This window comes from Pleurodeles waltl, chromosome 3_1, assembly GCF_031143425.1.
Source record: "Pleurodeles waltl isolate 20211129_DDA chromosome 3_1, aPleWal1.hap1.20221129, whole genome shotgun sequence".
Taxonomy (NCBI): Eukaryota; Metazoa; Chordata; class Amphibia; order Caudata; family Salamandridae; genus Pleurodeles; species Pleurodeles waltl.
The window spans coordinates 1,031,792,679-1,031,811,320 of record NC_090440.1 but is presented as its reverse complement, the minus strand read 5'-3'; the positions used below and the strand labels follow the sequence as shown (position 1 = coordinate 1,031,811,320).

Here is an 18,642-nt window from a genome sequence, read left to right as displayed (position 1 = left end):
ATTGAGCCCCTCGACTTCAACTCCAGAGCCTGATTGGTACCGATGCACAGCCTCTTGCGGCTCCCCTCGAATGCACTTGATTCCTCCTGTCCAATGCCGTCCTCTGCAGTGGTGGCGCGTACGACTTCGCTGGGTGCCCCTATTTTTGTTTTTTCGTAGTCTGACACCACCTCTGAGGTCTCTCCCTCTCAGCGTCAGTCGACGTCGAGACCGATACCAGGAATGGTGCAGTTGGAGTCGGATGTTCCTTCATTAACTGAGCCTCAACCTCTTGTTCCTCTGTTAGAGGGGCCAGGACAGCCTCAGCCTCCTCGTTCAGGCACCATTCTGCTTTCACGCTCAGATTGGTTGCTTGATTTGGCCAATGCGAGTGGTCTTGATTCCGCACTGGCATCCAGACTCCTCTCATCCACTGGTTTGGCTATTGAAGCTAGTTCTGCTTTTGCAGATATGTTGAAATGGGTTTCAGAGGTGTTGCACTTACAGCTTCCTACGGTGCAATTGTCCACGGATCGGTTACTTGACATATTACATCCATTTTTCTGCAGAGCCAGTCCTTCCTTATTGTGAGGCTCTTTATGATATCCTTCTGGAAGTTTGGACCCAGGCAGTTTCTGGTCGCCCTATAGAGCGTTTTGTCTCTCTCAGAAATAGGCCAACCCCAGAGGATTAGTCATGCCTTCGCAGGCACCCGCCGGATCAGTTTTGTGGTGGAAACTGCTTGGCTGCACACAGTCTTAAACAGATTCTTCCTATTCCACCAGAGTGAGAAGCCAGGCAGCTGAACGCTTCTGGTAGGAAGATGTTTGCCTCATCTAGTTCGGTCTTGCGTTCTACTGATACCTCTTGTGTACTTGCTTGCTTCTCCCATGTTCTGTGGGACTCAGAGGAGCTTATTTTGCCTTCTCTGCCTGATGAGGCTAGAACTGCTCTTAATCCCTTGGTATGGGAAGGTCAGCAGAATGTCAAACTTAGTGTTCGCAGTGGTATGTGTAGGAAGCTGGCTTGGTGCGTGGTGGGTACCTATGGTATTTAGACCTTATACCAGGGTTCCCCTGTTAGTGAAGCATAGGCAGTGTCTAGAAGCCAAGCTCTCAAGAGGTGGCTGTGAATAGCAGCCAAGGCGTACCAAGGAGACATGCAAAGCTCATGCAATACCACTGTAGTCATACAGCACTTAAACACATGAAAAAAAAACGTGGTGTTAAGAAAATAAAGTATCTTTATTACAGTAACACAGTACTAAAACACTAGTTAGGCAATTCTCCAATAGGAGGTAAATAAACACGCTATATATGCACAATAGTAATAGAGACAGGCATAAATAGGAATAGAAAACATTAAAAAGCAATAGGCAATACTGAAGGCCTGGGGGGGGGGGGCAGGGACCAAACCATATGCTAAGAAAGTGGTATGCGAAAGTCTGGTCCCCACCCAAGGAAGTGGAATCGGTAGAGGGGAGCTGGAGGTACTAGGAAACCCCAAAAGTAAATACTAGAGTGCCCCCAGCAACCAGGAGGAAAGTACTGCTTCTACCCAAACCAACCCACAGGACTTTAGAGAAGGATATTGCAAGACCCAGACAAAACTGCAAGAACCAAAGCTGGCTCCTGGAAGAGGAAGATCTGGAAAAGAAGTACACCAAATCCAGTTCACGTTGGAGTGTCCAGTGGTGGCAGGAGCTACTACCCAGCTGTATGTGGATGCAGGAGTTGGTGGCCTGGTAGACTGAATCCGTCAGCAGTGCAGCACTAGAGCAGATGAAGAGTTCCTGGGTGATGCAGTCGACGTCCCACGCCGGATGTAGGATTGCAGTCAGTCTGTGTTGTGGAAAAACCACTAACAAGCATTGGCAAAGGCAAATGTTGCGGTTGTAGAAAAAATTGAGCTATCGGGGTCCAACAAGTCCAAGAGGGACTCAACCCACTGGGGAGTCCCAGGCGACCCTCAGCAGTGCAGTGTGTCTTAAGAAGAAGAGGCAGCTCCCACAGAAGACCCACAGGCAAGGAGCCCAGGAATCGCAGAGACCCATGCAGCACACCTAAATAGAGGCCCTACATTGCAGGGGAAGCATGCATTCCTGTGTATTGCAGGGAAGAGTGATGGGGGATGAGGCTACACAAAGCCTGAAGATCTCCCTGGAGGAGATGCTAACAACCCTTGGTAGCTGCAAGAGACACAGTGCACAGGGGTATTGTCCTGCGTGAAAAGGCAAGGACCTACATTCACCAAAGTTGGACAGCTGGCAGAGAGGACCAAGGGAACCACTCAAGACCACCACCAGTTATGCAGGATCCATGCAACTCAGGACGAGAGGAGATCCATGCAGCCGGTCGTTGTTGCAGTTGGTGCCTGCGGATGCAGGGATGTGACTCCTTCACTCCAAGGGAGATTCCTTCTTGCTTCTTGTGCTGACTGAAGACTTGCCACCCTCAGAGGATGCACAGCCGGGGAAATGTTGCAGTTGCTGGAAGGAGCCGCAGAAACAATTTTTCATAGCAGAGTCGTCGTTGTAGCTGCATATTGTAGGTTCCTGTAGAGTCCATTTGCGGGTCAGTGGCCAGAAGTCAAAGTTAATGGTGCAGAGGGGTACTGCTGGAGTCTTGCCTGTCAAATCTGAGGACCCACCCAAGAGTGAGACCCTAAATAGCCCTGGAAGGGGGATTGGTCACCTAGTACGGTGACCACCTATCAGGAGGGACTTTGACGTTACCTGCCTGACCGGCCCACTCAGATGCTCTGAGGTCTCTGTCACCTTGGATTCAAGATGACAGAATCAAGGGACCCTCTGGAGGAGCTCTGGGCACCACCCCTGGGGTGATGATGGACAGGGAAGGGGTCAATCCCCTTTCCATTGTGCAGTATTGCGCCGGAGAAGGGACTGGAGGTCCCTGAACCGGTGCAGACTGGTTTCTGCAAGGAGGTCACCAAATGTGCCCTTCAAAGCATACCTCTGGATTGAGGATGCTACCCCTCCCAAGCCATGTAACACCTATTTCCAAAGGGAGAGGTTGTTGCCTCTCTCTCCCCAAGGAAATCCTTTTTTCTGCCTTCCTGGGCTTGAGCTGTTCAAGCAGCAGGAGAGTAGAATCTGTCTGAGGGATGGCAGCAGCTTGGGCTGCCCGGGAAACCCCAGAATGCTGGTAGGAGCAATGCCGGGGGTCCTCTAAGGAGCCCCCAGAGTACATGGAATCGTTCTTCCAATACTGGCAACAGTATTGGGGTATGATTCCAACATGTTTGATAACAAACCTGCTGAGGTTTTGAGTTACCGTTATGTGTCTGGATATTGTTAGTTACCTATGTCCAGTACAAGCGTAAAATGGTGCCCCGCCGTCATGAAGCCCATGAAAATGGAGCTGGAGTTTGTGGCAGCACCTTTGCTCAAGCAGGGGTGCCCTCACACACAGGTATCTGCACTCTGGGCTAGGAGGGCCTACCACAGGGTTGACTTACAGAGACCTAGTGCAGTGACCTGTGGTGAAAAGGGTACATGCACCCTTTCACTTAGGCTGCAACGGCAGGCCTGCAGATACAATTTGCATGAGCTCCTCATGGGTGGCATAATTCATACTGCAGCCTAAAGAGGACCCTGGTGTCCCAATGCCCTGTATACCTGGGTACCATTTACTCGGGACGTATAAGGGGGCACTAGTATGCCAAATGTGGGATGTTTGTGGCCCAAGCAACCAAATTTACAGGGAGAGAGCATAGTCACTGGGGTCCTGTCTAGCAGGATCCCAGTGAACACACTGAAATCACACTGACATCATGCAAAAAGCAGGGGTAACCATGCCAAAAAGAGGCTTTTTTCCTACAGTATGGATACCACGATTCTGTTGGGTGGATTATGGCTTCCTCGGTAGTGCTACTGGAAGGGCTTTACTACATTCTTCTAATTTCTTAGAACCCGAACGCGAGTCGTTGCTCGATATTCCCTTTGAAGACAAGTCCCTTTTTAGTGCGTATGCCAATTCGGCTTTGCACTGCTTCAAAAATGCTCATGGTTGGACTTAATATCACGTCCTCTTTCTCTTCTAGCGCTCATTTAGGGATCGCTTACTGTGGCATTCTGCTCACGGTCTCGCACCCTTCCACTAAAGTACGAGGGACCTCTTACAGATGTGTCTGTCAACATCACCATGTTTAGCTGTTGTATTGTCATTCTGGAGTGTGTTTTTGTTGTCAATTCACACCCAGTTTGTACTTCCTGCTCCTTGCAGGTTCATTTGTTATTATCATGTACTCCTCCACCATGGAGATTTTGCTTAATGGCACAATTACGTGCATCTGGCAGTACAGACCACTTCTGTTCAGGGGTTGTTATACCCCAATAACATTTGTTATTTTTTATCTGTTGTTCCACATATGGTGGTTCTTTTTTGTTGTTATTTCAGACTAGGTCTGAGTCTCATTCCACCTATGGAGTGTTTTCTGTTGTGTTCTACTTCTAGGCGGGTCGCCTACTTTCTCTGTGCTGGAGATTTGTGTTCAGTCACTGCTCTTTGGAGCAATTGGTGTAAGCATGGCGCTACTGTTTGCCTGCTTCTTGTTCCCTATTGGGTGCTTCCTTTGTACTCCAATGGGAGCTGTTTATTGACTATTGTCCTTAGGATTTCTATGACTGCTTTTGCATTTGTCCTTTTTCCATCCTTACCTTAAGAGGTTTTCTGTCATTTTACATGGCATTTCTATTGGTCAATTAAGTTAATACTTTTATTCCAGGTCTTGTTTTCTGGTTCTTTTTTCCCATAGTCAGGGCCACCAGCTGTTGCCCCTAGAGGACCTCCTTTCACCTTCCTTCTGCCTTTTTTAGGGTGCCCATGAAGGTAATCCTATATTCTGTTTTTTCTGTACAATATCTTTTATTGTCATGTGTTCCTTTTGTATATGGACATTTACGGTATAGTAGTGGTGTCATGGTCGCAATCCTTCATGGGCAATGTGTGGGGTGCTCCCCTGTGACTTCGTGGCCAGGCTCACGGATGCTTCCACTGAAGTAGTGAGGATTCTCTTCTGCATATGTTTCAGGCATTTCCCTCCACCTTTGTTTCAAATCCCCCTATTCTTTCATGACTGGTTTTGTGACTGTCTTGGAGGGTTGTTTCCCCTTCTTTATGTATCTTGTTCATTACCTGTTGCCTAATACAGGTATCTCATTGCAGGCTTCTACCCCCTAGCATTGCTACTATATTGTTGGCTGAGGGGTGTGAAGGTTTTTTCTTTTTTTCTATCACATATTCCTTTATGACCTTTTAGGTTTCTACGGTCTGGTATCTAAATTCCATTCCAGGAATCATTCTTTATATACTCTTTTTTGCTGTATTCTTAGATGGTCTACGCTAGCCTCGCTATTCTCTGCGCTGGTTCTTCCTTAAGAATTACCACTCCAGGTTCCGATCTTTCTTATGCGGATTTCTTCCATTTATTGCTTCTTCCCTTTTTGTGCTTAGACTCTCCTCAAAGGGTGTCTCTGCATTGTGTGTCTGTTCTTATTGTATTGCACTGTATCTGTTGGTTTGTCTGAGCAGGTGGTTCTTCCACCATCTACTTCCTTTGATGTACAGGCCTTGTTTTCATCTTTGGTTGATTTTCTGTCTTGAGGAGTGTTTTATTTTTTGTACCTCTACATTTTCCTCCTGTGTTGTCACTCCTCCACAACCTTGTACTTTCTTCTTTTCTTGCATTAGGAGCACAGCTCAGTCTTCAGGATTTGTGCCTTTGATGTCATGCATCTGCATTTGAGGGTTCCGATCAAATCCCTCCTTTGGTGTTCTGTTTTTGTTTGACATCCCGAGCCTGTGTATCTCTCTGGACACTTTCTCCTTGGTTATATCCATGTTCTTACAAGTCTGCCCCTCTGTATGGGTTTAGCAGATGGTTTTTCCAGCCATCTTACTTTACCCATTCGTAACAAGCTTTTGGTACTCCTTTAGGGTGTTCGGTCTACATGGCTCACATTTTTACTTTTTGTCTCGGCCTTTTTTCTCTTTGTATGTTGCTAGACACGTACCTTCTGCTGTCAGGTCCATTCTCTTTCAGCGTGATGCTTCCTGCTTCTTGCAGCTTTTCAATAACCATTTTGGTGCAGCAGAGTTCTGTTTCGCTTCTTTTCTTAATGACTCTTGTTTTTTTTTTTTTTCCTTGATAGGTGTTCAGTGCCTATCTCTCACAGTCCCTATTGGATGGTTTTGCTCCTTATTTATCCACCTATTTATTGGTAGCACTTCATGTCCTTCCCTGTTGTGGCTCCACCTTCAGTTCATTTTCATGGCCGTTTCTTAAACACCCATAACTTTTAATATCTTCTTGTGATATGCTGGTCACCTACTTTTAGTGAGTGCGCTTCATACTTTTTCTCACCTTTGTCTTTCTCATAGCCGGTCTACTACACCTTAAATGACTGTTTTTCTTCCATGCAAGACTGTATAAGATGTGTTTGCAGCCCTTCACCCGTGTTGCTATTGCTTTGGTATCTAATTCTAAGATAAGGAATCTGCTGCTAGTTGTCTCTATCAGATGAACAAGTTACTTACCTTGGGTAACGCGGTATCTGGTAGAGGCACAGACTAGCCGCAGATTCCTTATTGACCCACCCATCCTCCCTGCTTTGCAAATTGAATTTTCTTGCTTCAGTCTCGCTTCTGGCCTTTTTTGTTGTGTTATTTCAGTTTGGTGGTTGTTACATCATGATTATGACCACCTTTTTTGGTGTATACACTGTTCCATTGCCAGTTTCTATGTGGCTCCTCGTTGTTCTCTGGGTTCTAGTCACAAAAGAAACTGACATCAGCGCGGCAGGGGAGGGACTATATGGACTCCAACATCATGTCCGGGGACAACATCGCTACGGAGTCGCACAACGCCCTCTACCAACACGCAGAGGTGCTGCTGAGGAAAGGTTTCTGGATCCAGTCTGACGTATGGGGGAGAATTCTAAGATAAGGAATCTGCGGCTAGTCTGTGTCTCTCCCAGATAAGACATTACCGAAGATAAGTAACTTGTTCAACAGTGCGACAGAGATTACAGATGAAAATGATCAATGAAAAGATATATTTAAAAAATAGTGGTAGCAAACTTCAACAGTAATGGAACATTGGATGTCTTATTATGTAAATTACAAAGGTTTTTACCTCTAACCATACATTCTGAAAACATTTCTGTTTTGATTAAAAGTCTTTGACAATGTACACAATTAGGTAAGGATATTTGTCTATAGTTTATAGTCTTTAATCAGTTATCCATTACCAGCCTATTTGGAGAATGTGACAATGAAGAAGCTATGCGTTTGGGGGAAATTGTTCTTTTAACTAGAATTGTATTGCCAAGGTATCCTTCTTAACTATATGCAAAGGTTCTGCCTTAAATCCTCAGAGTGAGAAGAAACACCTTTCTTTTGTGTCTTTTCTAACTAAAACTAAAATAGCACTTCATTTCTACTACTTGCATCAACTCTTGGACGAGTGAAGCACACTCATGATGGCAGTCTCTTTTTAACAAGGTTACTTGAGACACTGTTGCTGTGAATTCTGCAAAACCAGTTTTGCAGGTAGGTAGTTAATCTCTCTGTGTAAATGTCTTAATTCAATTGTATTCAAATCTAATGTCTCACTGGCACTGTTTGTTTGAAAATATTGTTTCAGGTGGTACAAAGCGAATTATAGTATGGCAGAAAAACTTGATTGGGGAAGAGATAAGGGCTGTGACTTTGTGATGAAGAGCTGTAAATTCTGGATGGACAAACAGCGAGAGGGGTGAGGATTTTTTATTCCGTTCAAAAGCTAATGATTCTCATTTTCTCAAATTATGGCAAATTGTCCTTAGCTTGTGCTCTATTTTCTTCTTAATGATGATTTCTGAGTTAAACACATGGCCATTTAAAGTACTGAAGACATAAAAACGCTATGTAAAGTACAGTTGATAACAAACTTTAGTCTTCTATTTCTTAGGAACAATTGAAGACTGTAATGCAATCCCTTTCAGAAGGGAAGGATAGTAAAACATGATTTAAAGGAGTGAAATTGTTGCTCATCAAGGCCCCAGTCCTAACTACCATATACAAAAGCAGTATGTCTGTTTTGCACTTTGAGTTGCATTTTGAGATATGAGCCAGTTTTATTGGCTTTGGCATTGCTTTTTAGCAGCAGTTCAGAATAAGAGTTGGAGCGACTAGCCTCACTGAACAGCAGCAGCTACTTCTTGCATTGTGGTGGAGACACTATTTTTTTAAAAAATTTGTTTTTATTGTTATTAACTACTTGCTGTTTTTACAAGTGTAATTCTTCTTACAGTAACGTATTGTCGTGATTATACATTTCTGCTAATTATACCATTTCCGGGCTTTGCGGTCCATGCAATACGTTACGCATTTGGTTAGTCTTTACCATGCATTTACTTAACTTATCAACAGTTATTTCTTCGCCCAATTGAAACTTTATAATGGCATTCACATTTTCATTATCCTACGTTACTGTTGTATTCTGTGACCTGTTAACAGACTTAACTCAACTTCAAACTGTATATGAACTTTTAGGCCTATGTGGGAGGAACTGTTTAATTGCTAAATTACTAAAAAGGGAGATAGCTTGCCCGGGTATTGCTTGTCGTGTTGTATTGCCCTGTGTTCCGTCATTACCCTCCCTTATCCTTTTTATTATACAATCCCGCTCTCCCCCTCACACTCATACCGCATCCGGATCAAACTGATTCTTAGTAGTCATTCAGTCTTAGTTACAGTGAACTTCCCCTATGTTGGAATCTTCTGACCGTGTCCATTAGCTCATCCCACTCCCTCAGGCTCCATCGGACTCTTTGTTAAGTCTTCCCAGTTAGACACTAGGTTTTCCCACTCCGCCGCGATTGGGGTCTGAAGGACCCCCCTCGCCTCCTCAGCCCTAAGGACCTGAAGCTCTGCCCTGGACCACCTTGTGACATCGTTCCTCCATTCTGTCAGTGATGGGTGGGTTGGGGACTTCCATCCCTTCGTGATCAGTCTTTTAAATAGAGCCAGAGACAGGTCAAGGAAACGATTCCCAACCTTGCCCCACCTAATCCCGGTTCGAAGACCCAGTAGGCACAAATCAGGGGTTGGCCGGAGCTCCAAGCCGAATAACTTCGTGAGGGTAGCCATCATCTCGAACCAACCCACCTGGATTCTCGGGCATACCCACATCATGTGGTCAAAGTCAGCTTCCCCGCCCTCACATCTGGGGCATACCTTGGGAGCCCCCCCATATATGCGGTGCAACCGATGTGGGGTGAGGTAAGTTCTGTGTAAGTAATTGTATTGAATATATCTGAGCCTCGTGTTGCGTGAGATCGTTCTAGGATAAGCTAGAGCCCTGGCCCATTCCGACTCGGACAGGTCTCGCCCGGCTGTCTTCTCCCATTTCTCTTAGGGAGTGCAGGGGGTCCACAGCTGACTCTATTTGGGCACGGTATATTTTTGTGATCATGTGAGGTTCCTCTCCTGCCGTCAACAAGAGGTGCAGCACCCCATGGATTGTGGGTTCTGCATTAATTGTACCCCAGTGCTCTTTTAGGGTGTGCATCAGCTTCCTGAAGAATAGGAATTGACCTTGCGGTACCCCTCCTACTACTAAGTCATCGAAGCTCTTCAGCAACCCCTCCTTGAATAGTTCCCCCACTGCCCCCAGCCCCGCTCCCACCCATGGCCCCAATCCTAGCCCCCCTCGCTCACGCCCCCGTAGTTCTAGGGCGACTACCTCCAGTGGTAAAGCGGGAGAGTATGGCGGCCCGACCCCGGTCCTTTTCACGCAACGCTTCCAGCATTTCAACGGCACGTTACACATTATGCTGTCACCTATGAGGGCGACCTTCCTACCCGCCATATTTGCCGCTATACGAGCTGTGTCTGTTATTCCTTGCGCTGTTGCCAGGTCTAGCTGTCCCCTGCCCGCCATCCAGCCGGCCACCCATTGGAGCTGAGATGCCAAATAATACGCCTCGAAGTCAGGGGCACCCAGTCCCCCCAGACGCGCCGGTCTACAGACAGTTGTTAGCGCCGTTCTCCTGCGACCCACATCCCATATCAACTCTCTAAGCAGTGCATTTAACTCTCGGAACCATGTAGGAGGGACCTGCAATGGCAGGTTCGCAAAGTAATAGAGTAGGCGTGGCAGCATGACCATTTTGGAGAGCGCCACTCTGGCCATTATTGATAGTTTCAATGACCTCCAGAACTCCACCGAGTTGCGCAGGGATCTAAGTGTCCTGCCGAGATTGCCGTCCCTAAGATCGCTCAGTTCGTGAAATATTTGTATGCCCAAATATTTAAAAGTCCGCGGGCCCAGTTTACGTCCGCAGGGCACGAGTCCGGACGAGCGCAGCCTGCCAGAACAGGGAATACAAATGTTTTTCTCCTGTTAAGTCTGAGTCCAGATAGACTCCCGAATTCCTCCAGAATCCCCAGCGCCCACCCGACACCTCCCGCCCCGTCCCTCAGGTAAAGGAGTATATCGTCGGCATATAGAGAAACGATATGCTCAGCCGGACCCCAGATAATTCCCTTGCCCACTCCTTCTCGCCGCAACTGTGCCGCCAGGGGCTCAATTGCCAGGGCAAACAACATCGGTGATAGGGGGCAGCCCTGCCTAGTTCCGCAGTATATTGGGTATGCACTGGAGATCGACTTTCCGGTCTTAACTCTAGCCAGGGGGGAAGCGTACAGTAGGTCCACCCACTTCACCCATTCCTCCCCTAGTCCCATTTTGAGCATCACCTTCCTTAAGTAATCCCACCTGATTGAGTCGAAGGCCTTCTCGAAGTCCACCGCCAACAAAACCCCAGCTGGCGGTCTCAAAGCCCTGGGCATATGCAGCACCGAGAAAACCCGTCTTAAATTCAAGAGGTGCTTCGGGCAGGAATAAAGCCATTCTGATCAGTATGCACTAGCTTGGTCATATGGGGCAGCAATCGAGCAGCCATGATCTTGCTAAGAATTTTGAAATCACTGTTTAGCATTGATAAAGGCCTAAACTCCGTCACCCGTGCTTCCCTGTCTTTAGTTTTGGGGAGAGGGACCACCACAGCCTCCCGCAACGTTTGTGGCAGTTCACCCTGTCGCCGTGCCTCCGCGTACATCTCAGTCAGTTGGGGAGCCAACAGTGACCTATATTTTTTGTAAAAGTCCATGGGGAGCCCGTCTGTTCCCGGAGTCTTCCCTGGCGCTAGCTGTGCTATGGCTTCGTTTACTTCCTCCACTGACACTGGTCTCCCCAGGGCCTCTTTATCCACTGCGCTCAGAGTTGGTAGCGGGATTTGCTGTAGGTACTCGTCGAAGGACTCTGTCCGCAGATCACTGGGTTTCCCGTACAACTGCATATAATATTCCCTGAATGCATTGTTTATTTGGGCCGGGCTGAGCTTGCGTAAACCCTCCCCATCTAGTACACATGTAATAGGCTCACCCTGCCCCCCATTGTGGTGGAGACACTAGAGGGAGACTAATACTTCCAGACAACCAAGATTGTGTGAGTGAAACTAAAACGCTTGTATGGGCTGAGCCAAAATGTGCTTGACAGTGTTTCAGGTCAGTGGCATCAAGTTGGGGAGCTGACTCAAAGCCATGCAGATTCTGCTGTGGATTTGCAAAATCTCTAAAGAAGTAATGCAGTGGGTCCATATTAGGCGCCACAGGTGCCAGGAGTCCATTTCTGTCCCTAATGCACACTTGATCTGGAGCTGCTGGGTTTTCTCTCATTGCTTTGAGTTTTCTGCCAAATTCCATTTTTGTTGACATCCTCTCCGAAGCCTTTAGTCTTTCAGCCATGTACAAAAAAAAATCGTTATTGGTTGCAGACCCACATTCCGGTTGTTTGTGATACCTCACATGAGACCATGGTATGAGTGGTTACAAATGCTGCTCTTATTGTCTGAAAATACATTGTGGTGTGGGCCTGCATTGTTTCTGTCTTTTAAAGAAGACTCTGGCAAAACATGCCACTCAAATATGCAGACAGAGAGGTGTTATTTAGGGAAATCAAAGGGGACAGGAAATATAAAATATTTTTCTTGTCTTCTCATTAGGAACATAGAGGGAAAAGGAGACCGACATACAGGGAGTGGTCAGTCTTGCTTCAGAGCTGAACCCTCATATTGGAGAAGTTAAAGCCTAATTAAGCAACCTTTCTCTGCTGGAGCTTGAGCAAAACAAATTCAGGCTTTCTAGCAAGCCATGCTGTCAGTCATTCCATCACACAGACCATCTTGTCCACCCCCAGGAGCCACTGCAGCCCCATTCATGCAGCACTAGTGACTGACATCAAGCTTGAATGTTCAGATAACTACAAGTTCAACAGCTCCAGCTTAGTTATTAGAACACATTGAAAACACCTGTGGCATGCAACTCTTTTAGTAGCATAGGACACTCAAAGTGGGTTTTGGCAGGAGGAAAGACATTATACGCATAGGTGTGTAGACCCTTCAAAATCTGCCCCCAGAGAGACACCTGTTACTGATCTAAGCTTAAAAACAGGAGGTACAGATAGGCTTTGTTACCTGGAAAAAGTTGAGATGTCCGAGATGAAAAGAAACAAAGCTACAGGTGCACTCGGGGTTCATTTTTGGTGCTGTGTGCATTGCTTCGGGAAGGAATTTCTTAACCCCAGCCCACCAGGGATTAGGATGACAACAGCAAGTTAGATAATTTACTGCTGCAGGAGTAGTATAGGTGAAGGCTCTTGGTTGATCACTGTGAATCTGAGAGGACTTAATGGTTCCCCAGGGTGGGATTATGTCAGGACAATATTATGCAATACTCCTTTTATTGGCTGCTCCCAGCTGCCACAATAAAGAGAACTTAGAACTTTAATACAGTCTACTAGGGGTGTGTGGCCAAGATGGCGTACGGCTACAATGTGTTTCCCTGCTCTCTGTGCCTGCCGCCCACGGATCCCCCGTAATCCTCCTCCTGCCGGTGGTGGTGGCAGACCTATTCCTTCCTCACCCGTGCTTGGAGTCTCAGCCAGACAGCACCACTGGCCAGCCGGTGAAATCACTGCCCCCGGCTGAGCAGCTGCCTCGACCACACTGCCACGCACCAGACAAGATGGTGGGTGGTGGGTGCCGAGACAAGACCTGTCACATATAAGGGGCTGTCGCCTGAAATTCGCCCACAACCCACAGAGAAACGCCTGTGCACTGCACTTCGCCTTCCAATCGACTGAGGTGGTGGCCCTCTGAACTAGACCTTGCTGCTGCCTTGATCTTTTGTCCCCAGTCGGCAGGATCTCCCAACTGACGCTGCTGGCTGCACTGTGGAGGCTGGGCCGCTGCAGTCTAAGAAAGGAGAAACCGGGCCCGTGGACAGTGTTTAGAGGCCCCTTCAGCTCAACCCCCTGCCTCCCATCTGTCACACAGCTGAGCCTACGTTATACTGCAGGACCGTTCAAGCAGAGCCCAGCTGCCACATCGCGGCGCCATTCCTAGCGTAGCCTGGTCAGCCTGCATGCGAGACATCCCCAGCTGGCCCCAGCAAGTCAGGAGAGGACTGGCCCGACGCGATGCTGCAATGGAAACCTCGTGTAGCCTAGGAAGGTAGGCTGCGCGCACCCGCCCCCCACAACCACTGGCCCTGAAAGCTTGATACTGCACTGGGAGCGGGGATTGGTCAGGAGATGCTTCTGCTGTAGCTTGCAGCAACAAATCCAGCCCTCCTGTCTGTGAGTGGAGGCTTGACTTATCTGCCCCCAGATACCCAGGAGCAGGCGTCCTATGCAACCTGGGGCCCTGCGCTCGACTCATTGTGACAGTCACTTCATGGTCTAGGAGCACAGGGGAGACTGTGCTACATTCTGTCTGCAGACTAGTGGCAACGCATTGGACACTAGCTCCTGGGCTTTCGCACTCGGCCAGTTGGCACAGCGAGGACTTCACGTGGACCTCGTCTGAGGGCTCCTTGTGGTGCGCTGCTCAGCCTTGGCAGTGATATGGACTCCCTCCCCCACTAACAGTGCTGGAGACAGGGCGTAATTGGTATACCCTGGCGTGGGCAGTGACTAACACAGGGGACCTTCTGTGTGGGTCTCGAGGGTAAGGCTACCAAGACTGACCTTATTGGAGTGGAGCCCTAGGAACACTGCTTCTGAGACACTCAAGACCTGGCCCACTCCTGATTTGCAGGGGCCATGTGGAGTGAACTTGGGAGCCTGGAGGCCCAAGGGTTTAGCCCTTCTCCGGCCTCACACACTTGGGGGCACCCACGACCTTTGGAGCGCACTGCACTTGGTGGGGCGGGGGGGCCGCTGGATTAGCCCTTGTTTTATGCCTCCCTAAAAGCACTGCAAGCCGCTGGAGTGCTTGCCCATGGCGGCAGCATGTGCCAAGAAAGACCGCTCCCTCAAGGAGATGCTCACAAAACTGGTGGGCATGTAGGCAGCGATAGGCCCTCCCAGACCATCCAGGATCCACTACCCGGGATTGACGATACGGAGGGCTCAGTGACCTGCTCCTTTCTCAAAGCTCTTTTTGCCTCACTCAAAGTAGACCTCTAAACTGTAAAGAGATTTATGCCAAGTCAGTCTGCTCAGTTCTGCAGAGGTAGGCAGCAGAGTCTATACGGAATAGAGGACAACGCAACTAGCATAGATGAAGAAATTGACCAACTCCCACAAGAGATTATCTGTCTTAAAGAGCAACACATTGACCTCCAAGCACATTCCTCAGACCTACAAAACAGATCGAGATGCAATAATAATCATTTTAGGGGGTCCTGAGAGGCGCATAGGGGAGTGATATAGGGTCCTGCATCAGAGTCCTCTTTGCCCAGATCCTGGAATTTACAGAGGCAGACATTCAGCTGGATAGAGCACACATCTATGCTAGTTGCGTTGGCTTCTCCGGCTACGTGACATCCTACCCGGCTGATATCTTAGTGTGCGTCCATGACTTTCCTCTCAAGGAACAGATTCTTTGCAAGGTGAGAGAACTTCATCCCTTACAGTTTAGAGGTCAGGACTGATGCTGTACCAGGGCCTCTTGTAACACACCCTCTGAAAGAGACCAGACTTTAGCCCTGTAACAGCTCCTCTATGAGAGAAGGGCATCTCCTACTCCTGGGGTCGTCTGTTTTACATTATATCCTGATGACAGATGTAGGAAAGCACCCTCTTTCTTGGCATAGTTACCCCCATTTTCTGCCTGTTGTCAGTGTGCTTGACTGTAATCACTCAGATCCTGCTAACCAGGACCCCAGTGATTATGCTCTCTCCCTTCTAACTTGGTAACTTTGTTACTTACACCCCATATTTGGCATACTGGTGCCCTCATGTAAGTCCCTCATATATGGTACCCAGGTAACCAGGGCATTGGGGTACCAATGGGATCCCCATGGGCTGCAGCATGTGTTTTGCCACCCATAGGGAGCCCATGCATAGTGTTATGCAGGCCTGATAATGGCAGCCTACATGTAAGGGGGCATGCACCCTTTTTCACTACAGGTCACTGCACCAGGTCACTGTAAGTCACCCCTATGGTGGGCCCTCCTAGCCAAGAGAGCAGGGTGCAAGTACCTGTGTGTGAGGTCACCCCTGCATTAGCAGAGGTGCCCCACGAACTCCAGTTCCATTTTTCATGGACTTCGTGAGTGGGGGGACGCCATTTTATGCGTGTACACAACATAGGTCACTACCTATGTCCATATACATAATGGTAACTCTGAACCTGGGCATGTTTAGTATCAAACATGTCAGAATCGTACCCGAATACTGTTGCCAGTATTGGAAGTATGATTCCATGCACTCTGGGGGATCCTTAGAGGACCCACAGCATTGCTCCTCCCAGCCTTCTGGGGTTCTCTGGGCAGCCCAATCTGCTGGCACCCCTCAGACAAGTTTGTGCCCTCCTGTTGCTTTAAGGGCTCAAGCCCAGGAAGGCGGAACCAAGGATTCCCATTGGGAGAGGGGGGGTAACACCCTCTCCCTTTGGAAATAGATGTTACATGGCTTGAGAGGGATAGCCTCCCCAAGCCACTGCTATGCTTTGAAGGGCACATCTGGTGCCCTCCTTGCATAAACCAGTCTACACCGGTTCAGGGACCTCCAGTCCCTGCTCTGGCACGCAACTGGACAATGAAAAGGGGAGTGACCAATCCCCCGTCCATCACCACCTTAGGGGTGGTACCCAGAGTTCCTTGAGAGGGTCCCTGGGTTCTGTCATCTTCAATCCAAGGTTGGCAGGGACCTCTGCGAGCATCTGAGTGGCCAGGTCAGGCAGGTGATGTCAGAGTCAATCAAAAAAGGTTACACATGGTTCCATATTGTACTGTGGGTTTCAATCAAGTGAAGAGCTCGGTCCCCAGGTAGGAACCGAAGCTTCTCGAAGCAAGAACCCTCACTCACCATCCGGTGACATGCTTCATCATAGGGCCCGCTCCTCGTCAGGCCGGCACTGCAATGCCTGACGGGCCCCGCGAGGGGGCTCTTTGCCGGAGTTCTTTTAAGAATCAAAAATAGCCGGTCAAGAATAATGAAGTGAAGGATTGGTATATGAAAAAACGGTTAAAAATGCCTAGAGGTAACAACTAATAATATTTAATGCTCGTATCCATACCTCTGACAAGATTAAAAACCAAGAAAACGGGGAGTCAGTGGAATGATGACCACAAACCCCATTGAAATATAGGTAGGTATAATGATGTCTCTTAAAGAGAATTATAACAACTAAGAGACAGAGCACACAGGATCCCCTGTGTCAGAGTCCCCTCCTGATAGGTGGTCACCTGGCTAGGTGACCAATCCCCCTTTCAGGGCTATTTAGGGTCTCTCTCTTGGGTGGGTCCTCAGATTTGTCTTGCATGATTCCAGCCGGACTCCTCTGCAACCTTACTTCGACTTCTAGCCACTGGAACCGCGTCTGGACCCTCCAGGAACTGACAATCTGCATCCACGAGGAAGACTCTGCTTGCAACATTGTTTCCACGTATCCTTCCAGCTTCTGCAATATTTCCCCGGCTGTGCATCCTCTGAGGGCAGCAAGTCTTAAGTCTGCACATGAAGGAAGAAGAATGAGAGAGTCACTCCCCTGCATCCGAAGGCACCTACTGCAACAACGACTGGTTGCGTGGATCTACTCTCATCCTGAGCTGTTTGGATCTTGCATAACGGGTGGTGGTCCAGAGTAGTTCTCTTGGTCCTCCCTGCCAGCTGTCCAACTTTGGTGGAGGGTAAGCCCTTGCCTTCCAACGCAGAGCAGTACCCTGTGCACCGCATCTCTTGCAGCTACCAAGACTTGTTTGCATCTCCTCCAAGGGATCATCAGGCTCCTTGTAGCCCCTGACCCTAGCACTTCTTCCTGCGATGCGCACAGCCCTCTGCATGCTTCTCCTGCGGTGTGGGACCCTTCTCCAGTTGTGCTGCGTGGACTCCTCTGTGACTCCTGGTTCTTCGTCCAGTGGGTCTCCTGTGGGGGCTGCCTCTTCTTTGAACTCTATGCCTTTACTGGGGGACCCCCTTGAATACCCTCCCCCCCACACCCTCCCCTGTAGGAGGGGGGGAGGGTATTCAAGGGACCCCCTTGAATACCTCCCTCCCCACCCCCACCCCCACCTGTAGGTTGAGTCCTCCTGGACCTTGCAGGTCCCCAGCAGCTCCACTTTTGCTTCACTGCAACTTCTGCCTTTGCCAAGGCTTGTTAGTGGCTTTTCCATGCCACTGACCATCCAGATTGTGACGTCGACTGCATCCTCCAGGAACCCTTCACCTGCTCCAGGTCTGCATTCCTGACAGTCTTCGTCCTACCGTTGACCAACTCCTGCATCCACAGCTGAGTGGATAGTATCTTCTACTCCTCCTGGACTCTTCTGTAAATTCTGGACTTGGTCCCCTTCTTCCACAGGTCTTCCTCTTCAGGAATCCACCGCTGGTTTCTTGCAGTCTTGTCTGGGTGTTGCATTTTCTTCTTTTCCTTCCTTTCGCGTGGTTTGGGGAAAATCCAGTAACTTACTCCTTTCTTCCTGGTCGCTAGGGGGCACTGTGGTACTTAACTTTGGGGTTTCCTTTTGCCCACAGCTCCCCTCTACAAATTCCACTTACCTAGGTGGAGGTCCTGTGTTCGCATTCCATTTTTGTAATATATGGTTTGGGCTCCCCCTAGGTTCACGATTGTCTAATTGCATTTGCACTGTTTTCTATAATTGTTTATGCCTGTTCTTGAAAACTGGTGTACATATTTAGTGTGTTACTTACCTCCTATTAGAGGACTGCCTCTCTAGTACTTCTTGGCACTGTGTCACTAATCTAAAGTACCTTTAACTTGACACACACACACACACCCACACCCACACCCACACCCACACCCACACCCACACCCACACCCTGATATTGATGCTGACTTGACTGAGAGTGTGCTGGGACCTTGCTAACCAGGCCCCAGAACAAGTGTTCTCCTCCTAAAACTGTACAATTGTTTCCACAATTGGCACACCTCTGTCACACTGATAAGTCCCTTATAAAAGGTGCCAATGGTATCAAGGGCCCTGTGGCCAGGGAGGGTCCCTTAGGGTTGCAGCATGTGTTGTGCCATCCTAAGTGACCCCTCACCAAACACACTGCCATTGTAGGTTGTGTGTGTTGGTGGGGAGAAAAGACAGTCGACATGGCATCCCTCTCAATGTGCCATGCCCG

General features: G+C 48.5%; 1 protein-coding gene across 1 annotated transcript in view; it reads left to right on the top strand.

Moving 5' to 3' along the window:
• LMLN (leishmanolysin like peptidase) overlaps window positions 1-18,642 on the top strand; it is a 407,342-nt gene that overhangs the window by 232,587 nt on the left and 156,113 nt on the right. The window contains exon 12 of the mRNA XM_069224294.1: window positions 7,645-7,755. Within this exon, the coding sequence (XP_069080395.1) occupies window positions 7,645-7,755 (111 nt within the window). The remainder of the gene's footprint in view (window positions 1-7,644; window positions 7,756-18,642) is intronic.